At 40.1% G+C, this 20647-nt stretch overlaps 1 protein-coding gene across 8 annotated transcripts in view; it reads left to right on the top strand.

Moving 5' to 3' along the window:
• The window catches only part of LOC120368704 (gamma-aminobutyric acid receptor subunit pi-like), an 88872-nt gene that overhangs the window by 33697 nt on the left and 34528 nt on the right, over positions 1 to 20647 (top strand). For 7 of the 8 annotated variants that reach the window (XM_039481116.1, XM_039481110.1, XM_039481111.1 and 4 more), the window contains one exon: positions 3626 to 3729. In XM_039481116.1, coding sequence (XP_039337050.1) covers positions 3626 to 3729 — 104 coding nt within the window. Of the gene's footprint in view, positions 1 to 2466; positions 2599 to 3625; positions 3730 to 20647 lie in introns of those variants that run through there. The other variant, XM_039481115.1, reaches the window with a different exon arrangement.

Genomic DNA, 20647 nt, shown 5'->3' on the forward strand with positions numbered 1-20647 from the left:
CCCTGTCGGTATCACATCCCACTTTTCCTTTTGGAGGGAATCAAGCAGAGGAAGAGTGAAGGAGAGGTTGTCTATAGGAAGGAATCCAGTTAGTCCCTTCTGGGACAGAGGAATCCACGGGGAAGGACCTGGACTGTGGGTAAGGCCCGAGCGGGTGGGTGGTCAGGGGTTTTTGGGGACTGTTTCTGTGGCCTGCTGACTATGCTTGCTGGCCCCTAAGTGAACCCCACTGTACAGAATCTTGATTATTTTGGAGCCAGTTGCATGGAAAATTTTACTCATACTATTTAATTGCTTAATTGTGCCTACTATTTTATTATCAAATATTTTCTCTGAGATTAATATGTTGTGGACCTTAATCAAGAACTCCTTTCTATTTGCCTTTTTGTTTCATAATACCATGAATTTATGGATGAGATCTCTCTAAGAAATTGGGAGATGAATTGATTATCCTGATAGACTCCTACCCTTACAGTCTTTTGCAAATGGATAGGGTATAAATCTGAGAATAAATTGGCCATTGAGTTTATTCTGTTGATTGTTGGCTCAAAGTATCTTACAATGAATAGATGTGTCTTCTGAGGGGGATAGACTAGCAACAACCTCTTCATCCTACCATGTATATTCTCTGAATTGTGTTTTCTTCACTTATTTACTTGCAAATAATGTTGGACCTGGATAACTGGTGAAGAGTTATTTTCAATATATCCTATTTCAATATCTACAAATGACATTTCTCATTTCATTTCTGGGACTTGGCATTATTTTATATTGCAGTCACAACACAAAGCATAGCTAACTCATATTGAAATCAATGGACAGCCTGTATAGCCAGTTTCAAGGAAGCAATTTTTTGTAAAGAAAAATCATATAAAAGATTGAATAAAAGTATTCAGTACCAAAAGTTACAGGAGAATAGTGGAGTATTTGTAACCATTAACTTTAGAATTAATGCCGGGTCAATAGCATATGCAGCAAAATGACAAAATCCATTGACATTTTACCTTACAGTTCTTCATGTTAAATTTAATTATTGTATAATTTTCCAATGGAATAAAATATATAGAAAATGGTTTAAAGTATGTATCATGTATGTAGTAGGAATCAGATTAGATAGATATATTGGGCCTCATCATGTGGGTTTTGTTCAGGAAATATCTCACTGATTTCAATGAGAGATTTATAAGATTAAGGAAGGATTGTTGGATTGGGTTTTCAGGGACTGATCCTGAGAGGTTCCATCCACCTTCTTGTGAAATGTTAACAGCCTTCACCTGGATTTGAGGGCATTTACCATATTTCATCATTGGGTTTTTAATAAGGAAAGAATTAACATACATATTAAATTCTTGATAGACTGAAGTGACTATCAGAGTTTCATTTCAATTGCTGATGTATTTCAAAGTATTATTGTTTTGCTGTGTAGAAGCCACTGTAGTTTGTTAAATATAGAATGTTTTAAAATATGCATTATACACCTGACAGACCAGAACAAATAGGCATTCCAGTCTATTGGATAAATACATATTCATAATTTTTCTAACACACATTCTCTAGACAGTAGCCTGGGACAGCTGTTTCAAAGTAATTTTGTATTAGGATGAGTGCTAATGCATTTTCGATAAATTCCTTAAGAAAATTTAGGAACAAAGCTTACTTTAGGAGCGTAGATTTGTTTAAAAATTAAGTACCAAGGCAAAGGAAGCTCTGGTACATACATGGCGGAGATGCATAAAGGAAAAGGAAAAGTTCTTGGCTTTTTTCAATTCCCTTTGTTACAACTGTACAAGATGCCCTATTGCAGTAGTTATCCCTGCTCCTTTTGAGGTGGGGTAAAGAAGGGAGTACACAGCATCCCAATTACAGAATAGGACTACTTGGTAGGCTCAGATTTTTGGCCCCAAAGGCAACATGGTACTTAAGCAAGGAGTCTAATTTTAAACTCATAAGTTGGACGGTTAGCTAAATGCTTAAATATCTTGCTGAATCAGGGCCTTATTTAACTTGTGTTTTGGAAACTCAAGAGTTTGTGCTACTCTGCTTATGGAAGAGATGTAATGTACCCTTCTCCAGCCACCTGATACAATGGGTTGTCCTAATGCCCAAATGATTATGAGGTCTTGTGGACTGAATAGGACCCTTAGTTATAATTTAATCAAAAACAAGAGGAATGAGGCTGCACATTAGAAGCTCATTACATAAATCCAGAATTATCTTGGAATAGCATGGAGCTGGGTGATAATTAAAGTGATTGAAAGAAATTGTTTCCAAACACCAATTACTTAATGGACATACCCACCATGCAACAGCTTATGTAAATTATAACAAAGTTGACACTCCAGACCAATGGGATACAATCTGTAATCATATATTGATCAGAAAAACAATGTTGTGTGATGTGATGAAAAAGAATGTTGTCTGGCAATTTTCCCTGTTTTTTTTAGAACAACATGAAATATATTCATCCACAGTCCATTAAAACTATGTGGTTAAATTCATGCAACTCACTGACTGTTTAGCTGCAATTATGTGTTACTGGGTGAGAGACAGAAAAACTGCAGCGCCAGCAAGTATGGCCTCCATGTAACAGATTAAAAGGTGATACTTATACAGCAATTAATTATACCTACATTTCATTAATATTTAAAATATATACTTGATTTAAAGGTTCTTTCTTCTTTAGAAGATCATAAATCTTATAGTGAACAGATTAATTGTGGCCAAGTATTGTTAAAAGAGCATACTTAAAAGAAAATTGAGTAAATCAATGAAATACCTCCGCCTAATAAATCAATTTCCAGAGACAGGAGAATTCATATAGTCTATGTGATTCTAGAAGAAAGAACTTTACAACTGACAATGAAATACAGCTACCTCCCAGCAAAGATTGTGAGAGGAAATACACTTGCCCAGTGTCACACAGTAGCAGAGTGGGGAATAAAACACCAGTCTCCTGATTTCCAGTCCTGTATCCTATCCACAGGACTCCCACCTCCATCTCTACATTAAACCTCTACTATTAGGTCACTGGAATAATCTTATTATACCACTAGTTTTATTTGTTTTACTTTCCTATATTGTACTCATAGCAAGTTTGTGTACATAGGAGCTGTCCACTGTAATTCTACTTGATTTACCCAACCTGGTTTATTTCTCTCTTTTAAAATGTGGTGCAGTAAAAGCAGGATTTTGAGAGATTTAGTGTATAAAAATATTCCTTTTTTTTTTAAAACTGTCTCTTTTCCCTGGGGACTTTAAGTGGATTTCACTAAAACAAACAAACCAGAAGAGATGTATGGTACAGTATGTTTTACACATTCAATGCTAGAGAAACCTGAGTTGTTTCCACAAGCTGTTCAGTTATTAGAACAGTTTAAAAAATATTTAAGGCTAAAAATGGTAGTTTCTGCAAATTAGGGATTGAACAAGCTTCATGAAATCTGACATTCTTTAGGATATTATTTTTCTATAGATTTGTGCTTTATGAAATACAAAAGCACAAACATTTCACGTTATGTAAATCTAATGGCAAGCAACACTTTGTGGCCCTGACACAAGTACCAGTTTCAGGAAACTCAATTTTGTCTCTATAAAACTCTTCCTCCATGTTCTTCTTTTCATTTAGGTTAATGAAAACGTCCACAGCTGAAGGAAAAGGTGAAATTCTTCCTCCAACTATACAGAAAATAATGAAGGGATACAACAAGTACCTACGTCCATTTTTTGATAGTAAGTATATAAGATGTTTTGGACAAGTTTACACCGTAACATAGGCGCTGACTTTTGTTTTTGCTGGTGGGTGATTTTGAAGACATGTTTGTGTTTGGGGGCGGGGGAGGAGAGGCTCTGCCAGTTTTGGGGGGAGGCTATTTTTAGCATATTTATACACTTCTTTCATATTCTAGTTATTGAATGTGTCTATCATTGGTATCTTTACTATTTTAATAATGATTAAATTGTTATGAACTACTAATTAATTGATAATTACATTATCATGGATAATATATTAACATACTATATAAATAGTATATTAACAGCGTTGCAATCACCTACAAGCTGTCTTCACTAACGTCCCAGGTTAAAGACATTAGGTATCTCATTGTAGCTTTCGGGATAACTGTCAGCAATCTTATTTACATCTAGTTCCCTGGTATGGTCTTGATGCACATTAAGGACAGCTACATTATTCAGTTGCATCTGTCCCACTGATGACTGGAGATGATTTTTAAGTGTTCTGAAGCTGGAGAATGAGTGTTCCGCAGTTCAGGATGGTACAAGCACTGTGAGAAAGATGTATAAATTTGCAGTACTCTGAAAGCATAGTGCTTTCAGAATACTGCAAATGACTCCAAGATCTCTTTCTTGATGGGTAACAGCTAATTTAGACCCCATCATTTTGTATAGATAGTTGGGATTATATTTTGGCAATAGCATTACTTTGCATTTAACATTGAATTTCATCTGCCATTTTGTTGCCAAGTTACCCAGTTTTGTGAGATCCCTTTGTAACATTTTGCAGTCAGCTTTGGACTTACCTTTGTTGAGTAAATTTGTATCATCTGTAAATTTTGCCACCTCACTGTTAGTACAGGCCTCTGCATGGATCAGCATATTGTATAAAATCTGTCTTCCTTTAACATGCAGACTCTGAAAATGAAGTTCTCTAGTTTTAAATTTTAAAACATATGCAGGTCATGTATGGCACTGTAAAATAAATTAATCGAAGGGAAAGAAGGCAATCATTCTAAAGTTAGGAGTTCAGAAGCTTAATTCTCTCTGACAAAATTATTTCCTTTTATGTAATCACTTAGAGTCATTGGCTAAAGAGGTTCTTAGATCATGCAGTTATGTTTGAACACATGCGGTGAGACTAGTCATCAGTTTACCAGCCAGAGCACGTCACACCGCATGTAATTTTTAGAGCAATTTTATAAAATATGAATAGCCATTACTATATTGTATTTAAAAGTGCATAAAATATCTACATCTGTTTCTCTCTTTTTTTAAGTGTTCCAACTGCTGACACAGCTGCTTTTGTTTATGTAGTATGTTGTTAGCAAATAACAAACAATGTTAGGCTATGGCTATACTTGCAGATGTAGAGCGCCAGAAGTTAAACCAGCCCTTGGAGACAGCAGCAGGGAAAGTGCTGCCGTGTTTTCACACTGTCAGCTGCAAGCACAATGGCGTGGCCACATTGGCAGCTCTTGCAATGCCACAGAAAACAGTGCATTGTGGTAGCTATCCCAGTGTGCAAGTGGCTGCAGCATGCTTTTCAAATGGTGGGGGTGGAGTGTGACAGGGAGTGTGTTGTGTGTATGTGGGGGGAGAGACAGTGTTTTGGGGAGCAGAGAGTGGGTCAGCATGCTGTCTTGTAAGTTCAGACAGCAGCAGGGGGAAGGGGGAAACCCCGACATAAGCCCCCCCCCTTGCCCCTCTCTCTCTCTCACACACACACACACACACACGCACAAATGCCTGTTTCTGCAGCAGCAGCATTCCACAGTGATGGTTTGCTTTGTGTCCTGGAGCAGATAAGCATGCTGGATGTCAGAAATGGAGCTTTGAAAGGGGATATCCACATGCCTGCAGACGAGTTCAAAACAATGACCAGAGTGGCCACTTGACATCAAGGGATTATGGGACATTTCCAGAGGCCAATCACAGCACAGTAATGCAACACATCATCCACACTGACACCCTGGCATTTCAGCCAGGGTGCAGCAAGCTCTATGTTTCTCATGGAGGTGGATTACCAGGAGCACTCCAGCTGCAGAGTCCAGGTGCTCTAAGTGCCTTGCCAGTGTGGACACCTCAGGAGTTAGGGTGCCCAGGGCTGATTTAATGCGCTCTAACGTGCAAGTGTAGCCAAGGCCTTAGTAAATATGGAGTGCTAAGTACATTCCATCTAACTTAGGACAATACACAATGAGACTGTAGTTACCATTAGGATTTCCATTTTTAGGTATAAGAATTGCTGGGGCCACTACATACATATGTGGCTGGATCAGCGGAAATTTACTTTAGTTCTAGTCTGCTACTAGTACACATTTGTTAACGTGCCTTGGTTGAGTGAGACTCAGTACAGAGACAGACACAGAGCAGTAGCAAAGCACATCTGTTGAGGTCCAATACTAAAGCACCTCAGCAAAATCACTTTAGTTAAGACCTAACACATGAGCACATTTTAGCAATGGCTCTCAGCGTCTGGAGTTTGGCCAGAGCTTCTTACCTCTCAGTTGTGTTATAGTAAGTCTGCTGAAGAGGTGGGGTGAGACCACAGGAAATGCATTTTACAAGTGGCAATTTTTACAACAGGATTAATCATGATGGGAGAGAGAAGAAATTTAACAGGGAGTAATGTAGGTGACTGTGGCGTAAATGTTTATGTATTTTTGTGAGAATAACCTCTGGGCATCAGTGGCACCTAATGATGATTTTTAGTAAGGAAGTTATTGAAGCAGCATAGCTCTCTAATGTAGACACAGCCTACAGTAACAAAGACATTTTTTCTGTAAATGCAGGAATACCACTTCCCTGAATAACATTAGCTATGTCAACAGAAGCCCTCTTCCATTGACATAGGTGCATCTACATGGGGTTTTTTCCCAGCATAGCTTAGTGGGTTTTGTTATTGTCATTTTTCCCCACACTCATGACCAATGTACCTATGCTGACTTACCTTTTAAGTATAGACCAAGCTAAAGTATAACAGACTTTATTCAGAGCTGCAACTACGTCCACAACCCCTAAAATGCAGGGTTAAGCCACTGGATCAGCGTAGTCACATAAACCTCTTCTAGGGTCTTATTATTATGGGTACCTCAACTTTTTTTTTCTTGTTTAGTTGTTTAATAATTGTATACAGAAAATGACAAAGGGTTGACCAAATGCAGATGGATGTTTTGCTGTAAATGGGTGTAGCTTCACTGAAGTCAATGAAGCTGTGTTGATTTATACCATCTGAGGATCTGGTCCTAAGTACAATATATAGACCAACATGCATATGCACATAAGCATATATGTACACTGGCATGAGTCCAAAGTGTGCCTGTACAATCCCTGAAGCACAAGTAAGTATTTGTACATATGTATGTTAGATACACATAAAAGTGTGCTTGCGAATTTGAAAATCTGGACCATAATGCTGCTTACATTACTCAGGAGACTCTGCAAATTGTATAATCCATTTTATCAAGGAGTTCATAGATTTGATAAAATCTTCTCCTAAATGTTTTCATTAATTTTCTTGTACAAACAGACATTGGAATGCAACACACTCAGATTTCAGTGTGCATATTCTTGTTTGTATCTGCTCTCCATTTGATCTGCTATTAATTATCAGTAAAGATGATTACAGAAAAAAATATGCTCCCAAAAGGGAATTAGTTTGTCATATGACTAGATCTTGTTTAGATGAGCTGATTGCTGGCATCAACAGTGATTAGAGTTTAGTATTAATTAGATATAAAGGGATCTAGTAATATGATTTAATCTAGTGAAAAATGGAACAGATTTTATCCTGAATTTTGAAACACAATAGCTTGGAGATGTTCATATTTGAGGTTTTGCTTCAGCCAGGACATGAAGTTTCTTAGTGTGATCCTTGCATACTAGTATCACTCTATCAAAAAAAATTGACACTAAATTCTCTTTAATATTTATCAAATGGATTTCTAACCCCAAAAAGAGAACATCGTTTATTAATAGATTGGCATCAGACAATGTGGATTCCCCATTGCTGTTGCCAAGAGAGAGAGACAAGTACCATTGTCATTAATTAATGATACATTTTAAGGAGACATAATTTTTTCTTTTAGGAAAACCTCCATCTTGCCAGTTCCTTTTCATGTGTCATTTATTCTGAGGTAGACAGATGATTGGAAATTATTTTCAATTAAAAAAATAATCAAGCTAGAATCACCATTGAAGATACTATGAAGATATTTATTCTTGTGAATACAGTGAACCTGGATACATTCTTCTATAGCAATAGAAAAATGGTAATTTATCCCTCTTGTATAGTGTAGTATCCATGTAGTTAATAGAGTCTAATCTCTCATAGCTTTTTGCGGATGTAAAATTGATCAAGGGGTTTTAGGTTTGTCTATATTTAGTACATATCCACTCCTCTCATTTACTAGAGGTTTGTAGAGTACTTTACACACCTTCTAGCAACAAGGTTGGTGCCCTGTTGTGTTATGGCCCCTCGCTCTCCCGCTCAGAGGGAGACCACTCAGGCTGGTCCTGTCTGGCCAGGACCAGAGTCTTCAGGACAGCCAAGAGCCCACAATAGGGCTGGGCGATCAATAGTCACTGTCAGGCTTTAGCCTGGGTTTGGGTGGTTCAAGCTGTCAGCCCTTAAACAGAGTCTATCAGGGCTGGCTTGTCCCACCTCCGCTTAGACGGCTCCTGTGCTGTTGAGGAGGAAGAAGGGCCCAGGGAAGTAGAGCAGTCAATGGGAGCAGAGGGAAACCTTCCCGTAGTTGGGACCCTCCTTCCAGATGGTGCTGGGGTTGCCTCTCGCACTGAGGTTGCCTCTCCGGGGGAGGGAACTCCAGTTTCTAGGAAAAGGCAGGTGTTAGTAATGGGAGATTCGATGATTAGAAATGTAGATAGCTGGGTCTGTGATGACCGGGAGAACCGTATGGTGACTTGCCTGCCTGGTGCGAAGGTTGCGGATCTCTCGAGGCATCTAGATAGACTTATGTGTAGTGCTGGGGAGGAGCCGGTGGTCGTGGTACATGTAGGTACCAATGACATAGGGAAGGGTAAGAGAGATGTCCTGGAAGCCAAATTTAGGCTGCTAGGGAAGAGACTGAAATCCAGGACCTCTATGGTGGCATTTTCAGAAATGCTCCCAGTTCCACGCGCGCAGGGCCAGGTAGGCAGGCAGAGCTTCAGAGTCTCAATGCGTGGATGAGACGATGGTGTAGAGAGGAGGGGTTCACGTTCATTAGGAACTGGGAAACTTCTGGGATGGGAGGAGCCTATACAGGAGAGATGGGCTCCACCTAAACCAAAGTGGAACCAGACTGCTGGCACTAAATATTAAAAAGGTTGTAGAGCAGTTTTTAAACTAGGAGATGGGGGAAAGCCGACTGCTGCAGAGGAGCGTGTGGATCGGACACAGACTTCTCTTAGGGAGAGTCTGATGATAGAGAATCTCCGGGTTATAGTCAGGAGCAGAGGAATGAGAAGTATAATGTAAGGGCCAGATCAGATGATAAACAGTCACATAAAAAAGAATCTGGCACATCAGAAAAAGGCAGGCTAATAAACAGGGACAAGTTTTTAAAGTGCTTGTACACAAATGCCAGAAGTCTAAATAATAAGATGGGTGAACTAGAGTGCCTTGTGATAAAGGAGGATATAGATATAATAGGCATCACAGAAACCTGGTGGACTGAGACCAATCAATGGGACACAATCATTCCGGGGTACAAAATATATCGGAAGGACAGAACAGGCCGTGCAGGGGGAGGAGTGGCACTATATGTTAAAGAAAGTGTAGATTCAAATGAAGTAAAAACCTTAAGCGAATCCACAGGTTCCATAGAGTCTCTATGGATAGAAATTTCATGCTCTAGTAAAAATATAACAGTAGGGATCTATTATCGACCACCTGACCAGGACAGTAATAGTGATGATGAAATGCTAAGGGAAATTAGAGAGGCTATCAAAATTAAGAACCCAATAATAGTGGGGGATTTCAATTATCCCCATATTGACTGGGAACATTTCACTTCAGGACGAAATGCAGAGATAAAATTTCTCGATACTTTAAATGACTGCTTCATGGAGCAGCTGGTACGGGAACCCACAAGGGGAGAGGCGACTCTAGATTTAATCCTGAGTGGAGCGCAGGAGCTGGTCCAAAAGGTAACTATAACATGACCGCTTGCAAATAGTGACCATAATACAATAGCATTCAACATCCCTGTGGTGGGAAGAACATCTCAACTGCCCAACACTGTGGCCTTTAATTTCAAAAGGGGGAACTATACAAAAATGAGGGGGTTAGTTAGACAAAAGTTAAAAGGTACAGTGACTAAAGTGAAATCCCTGCAAGTTGCGTGGGCCCTTTTTAAAGACACCATAATAGAGGCCCAACTTCAATGTATACCCCAAATTAAGAAAAACAGTAAAAGAACTAAAAAAGAGCCACCATGGCTTAACAACCATGTAAAAGAAGCAGTGAGAGATAAAAAGACTTCCTTTAAAAAGTGGAAGTCAAATCCCAGTGAGGCAAATAGAAAGGAGCACAAACACTGCCAACTTAAGTGCAAGAGTGTAATAAGAAAAGCCAAAGAGGAGTTTGAAGAACGGCTAGCCAAAAACTCCAAAGGTAATAACAAAATGTTTTTTAAGTACATCAGAAGCAGGAAGCCTGCTAAACAACCAGTGGGGCCCCTTGACGATGAAAATACAAAAGGAGCGCTTAAAGATGATAAAGTCATTGCGGAGAAACTAAATGGATTCTTTGCTTCAGTCTTCACGGCTGAGGATGTTAGGGAGATTCCCAAATCTGAGCTGGCTTTTGTAGGTGACAAATCTGAGGAACTGTCACAGATTGAAGTGTCACTAGAGGAGGTTTTGGAATTAATTGATAAACTCAACATTAACAAGTCACCGGGACCAGATGGCATTCACCCAAGAGTTCTGAAAGAACTCAAATGTGAAGTTACGGAACTATTAACCAAGGTTTGTAACCTGTCCTTTAAATCGGCTTCGGTACCCAATGACTGGAAGTTAGCTAATGTAACGCCAATATTTAAAAAGGGCTCTAGGGGTGATCCTGGCAATTACAGACCGGTAGGTCTAACGTCGGTACCGGGCAAATTAGTTGAAACAATAGTAAAGAATAAAATTGTCAGACACATAGAAAAACATAAACTCTTGAGCAATAGTCAACATGGTTTCTGTAAAGGGAAATCGTGTCTTACTAATCTATTAGAGTTCTTTGAAGGGGTCAACAAACATGTGGACAAGGGGGATCCGGTGGACATAGTGTACTTAGATTTCCAGAAAGCCTTTGACAAGGTCCCTCACCAAAGGCTCTTACATAAATTAAGCTGTCATGGGATAAAAGGAAAGGTCCTTTCATGGATTGAGAACTGGTTAAAGGACAGGGAACAAAGGGTAGGAATTAATGGTAAATTCTCAGAATGGAGATGGGTAACTAGTGGTGTTCCCCAAGGGTCAGTCCTAGGACCAATCCTATTCAATTTATTCATAAATGATCTGGAGAAAGGGGTAAACAGTGAGGTGGCAAAGTTTGCAGATGACACTAAACTACTCAAGATAGTTAAGACCAAAGCAGATTGTGAAGAACTTCAAAAAGATCTCACAAAACTAAGTGATTGGGCAACAAAATGGCAAATGAAATTTAATGTGGATAAATGTAAAGTAATGCACATTGGAAAAAATAACCCCAACTATACATACAACATGATGGGGGCTAATTTAGCTACGAGTCAGGAAAAAGATCTTGGAGTTATCGTGGATAGTTCTCTGAAGATGTCCACGCAGTGTGCAGAGGCGGTCAAAAAAGCAAACAGGATGTTAGGAATCATTAAAAAGGGGATAGAGAATAAGACTGAGAATATATTATTGCCCTTATATAAATCCATGGTACGCCCACATCTCGAATACTGTGTACAGATGTGGTCTCCTCACCTCAAAAAAGATATTCTAGCACTAGAAAAGGTTCAGAAAAGAGCAACTAAAATGATTAGGGGTTTAGAGAGGGTCCCATATGAGGAAAGATTAAAGAGGCTAGGACTCTTCAGTTTGGAAAAGAGGAGACTAAGGGGGGACATGATAGAGGTATATAAAATCATGAGCGATGTTGAGAAAGTGGATAAGGAAAAGTTATTTACTTATTCCCATAATACAAGAACTAGGGGTCACCAAATGAAATTAATAGGCAGCAGGTTTAAAACAAATAAAAGGAAGTTCTTCTTCACGCAGCGCACAGTCAACTTGTGGAACTCCTTACCTGAGGAGGTTGTGAAGGCTAGGACTATAACAATGTTTAAAAGGGGACTGGATAAATTCATGGTGGCTAAGTCCATAAATGGCTATTAGCCAGGATGGGTAAGAATGGTGTCCCTAGCCTCTGTTCGTCAGAGGATGGAGATGGATGGCAGGAGAGAGATCACTTGATCATTGCCTGTTAGGTTCACTCCCTCAGGGGCACCTGGCATTGGCCACTGTCGGTAGACAGATACTGGGCTAGATGGACCTTTGGTCTGACCCGGTACGGCCTTTCTTATGTTCTTATGTTCTTATGGCTGTGGCCTGGGCGGAGCTTAGGCAGCCAGCAAACAACCAGTTTATCAGTGGGCTGAGGCCTGGGCTTGAAGAGGCTCAGGCTACCAGCAAGCAACAGTCTTTTGGCTGGCTTTAGCCTGGGCGGGGCTCAGGCAGCCAGCAAACAGCTCTCTGTGGGTGAGTTGGTAAAGGAGGCTCCTTCCTCAGGGCTAGAGCTTCCCTGCACAGTGTAGGGAGTGAGCCACCCGGGGTGGGATGGCAGGGGGACTCAGGCCCACCCTACTCCACTGCATACCAGCCCAGTGCCCTGGCAGGGGCAGGATTGGCTTCCCCTGCATTGGCGGGGATCCAGCTGCAACTCGCCGACTGAGCCACGCCTGGCTCTGCAGCCGGCTGCTCCATGGCTGCCCCTGGGCCACTTCCTGCCTCCCCGGGGTTTGGTACCTGTAGCCTCCAGGCTTCCTCTGGCTCCTCAGGGTACACGGTGGCAGGCACTCTGGGCCGGTCCTTGTCAGCATTTGGGGATCAGGAACAGCCAGGAACAGCCTCTGGGCCGCAGCAGAATGGGAGGAGCGTCCTTCTCCTCCGCAGGCTCTGTCCCAACTGTGCTGCAGGGCCTGCCTTTTATACTTCCAGACACGCACTGGTGCTTCCGGCGAGGGGGGCAGGACGATCTAGGCTCTGCCCTCCAAGGCCATTTAGCCTCACTACAAGGTGCTACTGTAATATCATTTTTTTTAATTATTAACAATAACAATAATGTTCACATTTCCTAACAATGCTCCTGCAATGTCTTTCTTTTGCATCAGTTCATCAGTCAAGTCAGCATAAATTCAAAGGATGGGAGTGGGGTGATAATATTACAGAAAAATCAAATTCCCTAATGTAGAGTGACTCCTCTGTGTATCTTACTTTTCATGATTAATGACTGTGAATTCTCCTTTCCTTCCCCCACTCGCTTCTGAGTTAATTTCTGTATGTTTGTCTAGTTGGTTTATATTGTAAACTTGTCAGGGCAGGGCCCCTGTCTCTTAACTTGTTTAATGTACATTGATTGCCCGGTATACAAATAAAAGTATACATACAATATATTTTCTTGAAGATTAGCCAATCAATTAGTTCACCTTTTCCCCAACAGGTGGCATTAGCATGTATTCAAGTGACTGATCAAGACTTTTAAGTAGGCTAGCTAACAGATGGCAGCACCATGATGCAATAAAAAAAGATAGGCAGCCACCTACATCAGGGCATTCTGGCTGGACTATTTGATGGTAAACTGACTTCTTGCCAACCCTTGTATTTATATTCACAACATCCCTGTGAGGTATTGAAGTATTATCTCCATTTTACAGATGAGGAACTGAGGAACAGAGTGACTTGCCTGAGGTCCAATAGGATGTCTATGAAAGAGTAGGGAATTAAACTAGGGTCTCCCAAGTTCTGGGCTCGTGCCCTAACAACTAGGTTATCCTTCCCCAAGAACATGATGGCTACCTCCATATGGGAAAGAAAAAGCCCATGTTTAAAGGCCACTCTCAACCTTAAAACCATATTTTTTGTGAAATTATCATTTTCTTTAGCTTTGTAACTAACTAGTAGACACTTTACTAAAGTCTGTGTCAGCTGGTGCACATGCTCCAACAAAGCAACTTTGGGTAAAAAGCCCTAAGTGATTTAGAAGCCTAAGTTCCATTAAGTTTCAATGAGACACACTCCTAATAGCGAGATTTCCAAAAATACCTACCTCCTATTAAAAGTCAATAGGAGCTAGGCATCTAACCTGCTTAGGCACTTTTGAAAGTCCTGTGCTAAGTGCTTTTGAAAATGGGCCTTAGGCTTCCAAATCACATTGGGGCTTTTGAAAATTTTAACCTTCATTACCCATCTGCATGGTCAGTCTTGTAGTTCTTAAAGGAACTGGACACCAAAAAGTCAAATTAGTATGTTTCCTGGACCTTAAGAAAAGCTCGAAAGCTTGCCTTTCTCACCAACAGAAGTCAGTCCAATAAAAGATATTACCTCACCCACCTTGTCTTTCTAATAGCCTGGGACCAACATGGTTACAACAACACTTCAAATTACCACTATGTTGTATGTGAATCTGAATATTCTTTTTTTTCTAATTATTAGGGCTCTCGGGCGATTAAAATAATTAATTGCTATTAATCTCACGATTAATAAAAATGAATGACAAATTTACAAATGTAGAATTATGTTAAAAAAATAGCTGCATTCAAAATAAAACAATATAAAACTTTAGAGCCTAGAAAGTCATAAAATATCAGGTTTGGAAGGGACCTCAGGAGGTCATCTAGTCCAACCCCCTGCTCAAAGCAATCCTCAGACAGATTTTTGCCCCAAATCCCTAAATGGCCCCCTCAAAAGATTGAACTCATAATGCTGGGTTTAGCAAGCCAATGCTCAAATCACTGAGCTATCCCTTCCCTACTTCTCATACAGCCAGTCACTCAGACAAACAAGTATGTTTACAGTTGCAGGAGATAATACTGCCCATTTCTTGTTTACAGTGTCATCTGAAAGTGAAAACAGGCATTCGTATGGCACTGTTATAGCTGGTGTCGCAACATATTTACATGGCAGATGCGCTAAAGATTCATATGTCCCTTCATGCTTCAACCACCATTCCAGAGGACTTGCATCCATGCAGATGATGGCTTCTCTTAGATAATGATCCAAAGCAGTGCAGACTGATGCATGTTCATTTTCATCACCTGAGTCAGATGCCACCAGCAGAAGGCTGATTTTCTTTTTTGGTGGTTTGGGTTCTATAGTTTCTGCATCAGAGTGTTGCATTTTTAAGATTTCTGAAAGCATTCTCCATGCCTCATCACTCTCAGATTTTGGAAGGCACATCAGATTCTTAAATCTTGGGTCGAGTGCTGTAGCTAGCTTTACCAGCATTGGTACCTTCTTTGCATTTTGTCAAATCTGCAGTGAAAGTTTTCTTAAAACAAACAACATGTGCTGGGTCATCATCCGAGTCTGCTATAACATGAAATATATGGCAGAATGTGGGTAAAACATCAGGAAACACAATTCTCTGCCCAAGGAGTTCACTCATAAATTTAATTAATGCATTATTTTTTTTAATGAGGGTTGTTAGCATGGAAGCATGTCTTCTAGAATGCCAAAGCACGAAGAGGCATATGAATGTTTAGCATATCTGGCATGTAAATAACCTTGCAATGCCAACTACAAAAGTGCCATACAAACACCTGTTCTCACTTTTAGGTGATGTAAATAAGAAGCAGACAGCATTATCACCCATAAATGTAAACAAACTTATTTCTCTTAGTGATTAGCTGAACAAGAAGTAGGACTGAGTGGACATGTAGGCTCTAAAGTTTTACATTATTTTGTTTTTTAATGCAGTTAAGTAACAAAAAAAAATCTACATTTGTAAGTTGTGCTGTCATGATAAAGGGATTGCACTACAGTACTTGTATAAGGTGAATTGAAAGATACTATTTCTTTTATCATTTTTACAGTGCAAATATTTGTAATAAAAAATAATAATATAAAGTGAGCACTGTACACCTTGTATTGTGTTGTAATTGAAAAATATATTTGAAAATTTAGAAAAACATCCCAAAATATTTAATACATTTCATTAGGTATTTTATTGTTTAACAGTGCGATTAAAACTGCGATTAATCATGATTAATTTTTTAATTGTGATTTTTTTTGAGTTAATCACATGAATTAACTGCGATTAACTGACAGCCCTACTAATTAGGCTAATTTGAGTGCTAAAACAATTATTTTTTTAAAATACTGCATTTCCTATTTAACATGCTTAACAATTTTACACTAAATTCACACTCTTACATCCCTCTTCTCCTCCAGTCACCAGTATTCCAGACAGGCAGACAGCCCAAAACCCCATGCCCACTCTCCAATTCAACTTGATACAGACCTGTGTGTCCACCAAACCCTCAAGTCTGGGGTAAAAGTTGGGACTCCCAAATCTCTGTGTTGAAGTTAGCCACAGTCTAAGCTAGGATGAGTATTTTATCCCCTCTTCCTACAAAGAGGTGTTTTAAAAATATTTTTAGCCAGGGATAGTCTCACTCTCAAAATTTTTCATAAATCTATCCTAAGTGAGGGGAGTCTCAAAACTTTCTGTTTAGTTCATCATCATCTGATTTTTTTCCACTTCCTCTTGTCTATCCTCTTTCCAAAGAAAAGCCAAATATGCAACTTATTTACATTATTATAAAAGTAGATATAAAAAACTTAAGACAGCCACTCCCTCAGAATTGTTTGTGTTTGTCACCACAATCCAATTAGCCTTCTTGGGCTAGGGAGCAACATTATCTACATGCAGATGTCAATAACATGTAATGGTCCTCAATTAGAAACTCTTTAGATATAATTCTATTGTGCATTTATATATTCTAATTTCTCTAATATACACAATCCTAAAGCATTCAAAGTGCTTATTCACTCTGAGTTTGGCTAGTAAAAGTTTTATACATGAGAAATAACTATTGTTTCCTTGTGGACAGTTATTTTTATTGCATAAGTCCATCCGCTGTTCAAAGTAAGAATGGCTAATCACAGTAATAATCAATTTACATTTATATTTCTGGATTGTGCATTTTATGCCAAAATGTAGCAAAAGTAATGATTGTTAATGACAAATCTGGCTTTATTAGTGTAGCATGGCTGGGATTGAACAGGAGAGAGAAAGCATGAAGTGCTAAGAGCCAAAAAGACATTCCTTGAGCCATCCTGCTTGCACAGTGCAACAATGTACTCTGCAGTGCTCCTTGCTGCTCCACAAGGATCAGTGTGCATTTCCTCAAAATACACTGACAATAGCAGGAAGAGGATGGGGGCCCAAAGGCCTGCTCCTTTATGTCCATGGATCATTGAGTGCACCATTAGCCAAGAACACCCCCCACACTCCTAGCTTTCAAGAGAGCACGAGGTTCATATTCTGTGCTGGTTATGTACATGTGCCTTAGAAGCAGGGGGAATAGGGAGAAGCACCAAGTGCCCTCATCTTTTCCCCCAACAAACCAACCTATGGAAATCAGGGCAGAATTTTGCCCTATAAATTAGATGAGGTTAAAATGTATCTCCTGTCAGCAAATATTGAATTACATCTGGCTAAATGCAATCCCACTAAACAAGATGCCTGTATTGCTGAAGCATGGTGTGTGCACTATATCATCATAACATCAGCTGGATGTATCAGCTGAAACACTGACCATTAGAGCTTTTACAAAGTGTCCTGAGTGATAAATTTTTAACAGTTATTGAAAGTTAGATGCAAAAATAACAATGCATGTTAACTAGATTTGTGCACAAATCACCACAGTTAGGACACTCACTCTGTGGCATTTTTTTGCTATATTTACCACATTTTATCCAGGGGCTATGCATAGATTCCCAGCAATAGCTATTGCAGTAATGAAGAATAGAATATGTGACTTTACTAATGTAAATTATTTTGAGCTGGGCTGTACGCATACAGTAACTCTTCACTTAAAGTCGTCCCACTCAACGTTGTTTCCTTGTTACGTTGCTGATCAATTAGGGAACATACTCATTTAAAGTTGTGCAATGCGCCACTCTTATGATGTTTGGCTGCCTACTTTCTCCACAGCTGGCAGCCTCCCTACGTCCCCCCCCCACTCCTGCTTGCCAGCAGACCCCGCGGATCAGTGCCTTCCTCCTCCTCCCCCCGCAGCAATCAGCTGGCTTGCAGCATTTTGGAGGCAGGAGGGAGGGGGGAGGAGCGAGGTCTAGGTGTGCCGGCTCCCCCTCCCTCCCCTGCCTCCCGAAGGCTGCAAGACAGCTGGTTGCCGTGGGCAGGAGGTGGGGGGGAGGAAAGGGGAGCCTGAGCCAAGTCCTCGCTCCTCCTCCCTCCCTCCTAAATGCCGCAAGCCAGCTGATTACCCCAGGAAGGGGGGAGGAGTGAGGACTTGCCGCGCCTCCCTCCACCCTCCCCTGCCTCCTGCCCATTGCAATCAGTTGGCTTGTGGCGTTTAGGAGGCAGCAGGGAGCAGGGAGGAGCGAGGATTCGGCGTGCAGGCTACCCCTCCCTCTCCTGCCTCCCAAACACTGCAAGTTAGCTGATTGCCCTGGGCAGGAGGGGGGGGGCGGGAGAGGGAGCCTCCGCCAAGTCCTCACTCCTCCCCCATCCCTCCTGCCTCCTAAACTCTGCAAGCCAGTTGATTGCCCCAGGTAGGAGGGAGGAGCGAGGACTCGGTGCGCCTACCCCCTCCCTCCTGAATGTGGCAATCAGCTGGCTTGCGGCGTTTGGAAGGGAGGGGGGGAGGAGCCAGGATGCAGCATGCGAAGTAAAGGGGGAGGAGGTGGGGGGGAGAAGAGGCAGGTCAAAGGTGGGGGCTTGGGCGAAGGGGTGGAGTGGGTGGGCTGTGGGTTGAGCCCCCTGTCCCTGGTGCTTGCAGAGTAGGGGAAGCTGCTCTGGAACCTAACCCCCACTATTTACATTAATTATTATGAGGAAATTGGATTTGCTTAACATTGTTTCACTTAAAGTCACATTTTTTAGGCACATAACTACAACATTAAGTGAGGAGTTACTGTATTTGCTAATGCTGCTTGCAAAGCACATAAGAACATAGGAATCTGCCATATCAGATCAGTCCAGCATTCCATTTAATCCAGTGTTCTGTCTCAGATAGTGCTAGTAAAAGATGCTTCAGAAGAAAGTTAGAGGAACTCTTTAGTGCATATTTATGGAATAACTTTCTTGTAGAAATTTTGTCCTAACCTCTGTCAGTTATTTTCTAAGGACTGATGATTTATAGCCTCCCTCCCCAAACACACAACATTCTATATGCAACTGTGAATATTCTCATCAATATAAATATCCATTCTTTTTTTTAATCCTACAAAACTCTTAATCTCAATGATACCTTGGAGCAATGAGTCCCACACATAAATTATATTTTCTATAAAAATATCTGCTTATGTCAGTTGGAAATTTGCTGTCAATATAATTGAATTATTCCTATGTATCCTTTCTCATAATGCGAAAACAAGGAATGCATAATTTATCCTCTTTATACCATTCATTATTTTGTACAATTCTAACATGTCCCCTCTTATTCATCCTGTTTCTAAATGAAACAGTATTATTCTTTTCAATTTTTCTTTATTTATGGAAATATTTCCATGCCTCTGTTCATTTTCACTCTTCCTGCTCTGAACCCCCACTATTTCTGCTCTACCTTTTTTGAGAAAGGCAGACCAGAATTTAACACCACATTCCAGTTGGAGTTATAGGATTGATTTATATAATAGCATTGTATTATTTCCAGTATTATCATCTATCCCATTCCTTATTCATCATAACAATTTTGTTGCTGTTGTTGTGTTAGTATACCACTGCACATTGAACAGGAATTCCTTTGGGCATCACTTGTGTTTGTCAACACTGAATTTAATCTGCCATCATTCTGCCCATTCACTCATTTTTGTTAAATCCCTTGAAAGGTCTGATGTTTTGAGTTTTGACTAATCTGAATAATTGTGTGTCATCTGCAAATTTACTATCCCACTGTTTAACCCTTTCCCAAATCATTACTAAATATAATAAACACAGGTCCTAATGGAACCTTGACACATGCCACAGTTAACCTTTTGTTGTGCTGAAAATGGACAACTTATTTATCATTTTGAAAATCCAAATTATGTCAAATATATTCATCTTCATCCACTCTTTTGTTGACATTCTCAGAGAACTTTAATAATTTAGAGAGTCACAGTTCTCTTCTACCGAAGCTGTGCCGGTTTGTCCCAATCATGTTATTCACCTAGCTGTTTTATAATTCTGTTTTTAATTTGTTCAGCCAATTCACCTGGTACTAGAGTAAATCTTACTGGTCTGTAATTTCCAGGATCATCCTAGCACCTTTTAAAAATAGGTTTAACATTTTCTGCAATCTTGGACAATAGCCAATTTTAACTAGAAATGGCATATTTTTACAGGAGACTCAGCCCTTTCATTCTTAAGTTCCTTCACAACTCTTGGATGTGTACCATCCTATCATAGTAACTTGGGTTGTTTTAATTTATCAGTTTGTTCCATTTTTTTTTTTATGTCTCAGAGTCTGTTAGTACCTCAATTACCAGAAAACAGTAGATCCACATTAAGTATCCTACTAATATCCTCTATGGTATACACTGAGGCAAGCAAATCAATTAGCTTTTTCTGCAATATCCATACCCGCTTTAATGGCTTGCTTTACATCCTGGTAGCCAACAGACCTACAGATTCTCTTGCAGGTTTCCTACTTCTGATATATTTTAAAAAGTACTTCTTTGTTTTATATCTTATGGCTATTACTCTTCAAAATTCCTCTTCATGCAC

Source organism: Mauremys reevesii, linkage group 7 (assembly GCF_016161935.1).
Source record: "Mauremys reevesii isolate NIE-2019 linkage group 7, ASM1616193v1, whole genome shotgun sequence".
Classification (NCBI taxonomy): domain Eukaryota; kingdom Metazoa; phylum Chordata; order Testudines; family Geoemydidae; genus Mauremys; species Mauremys reevesii.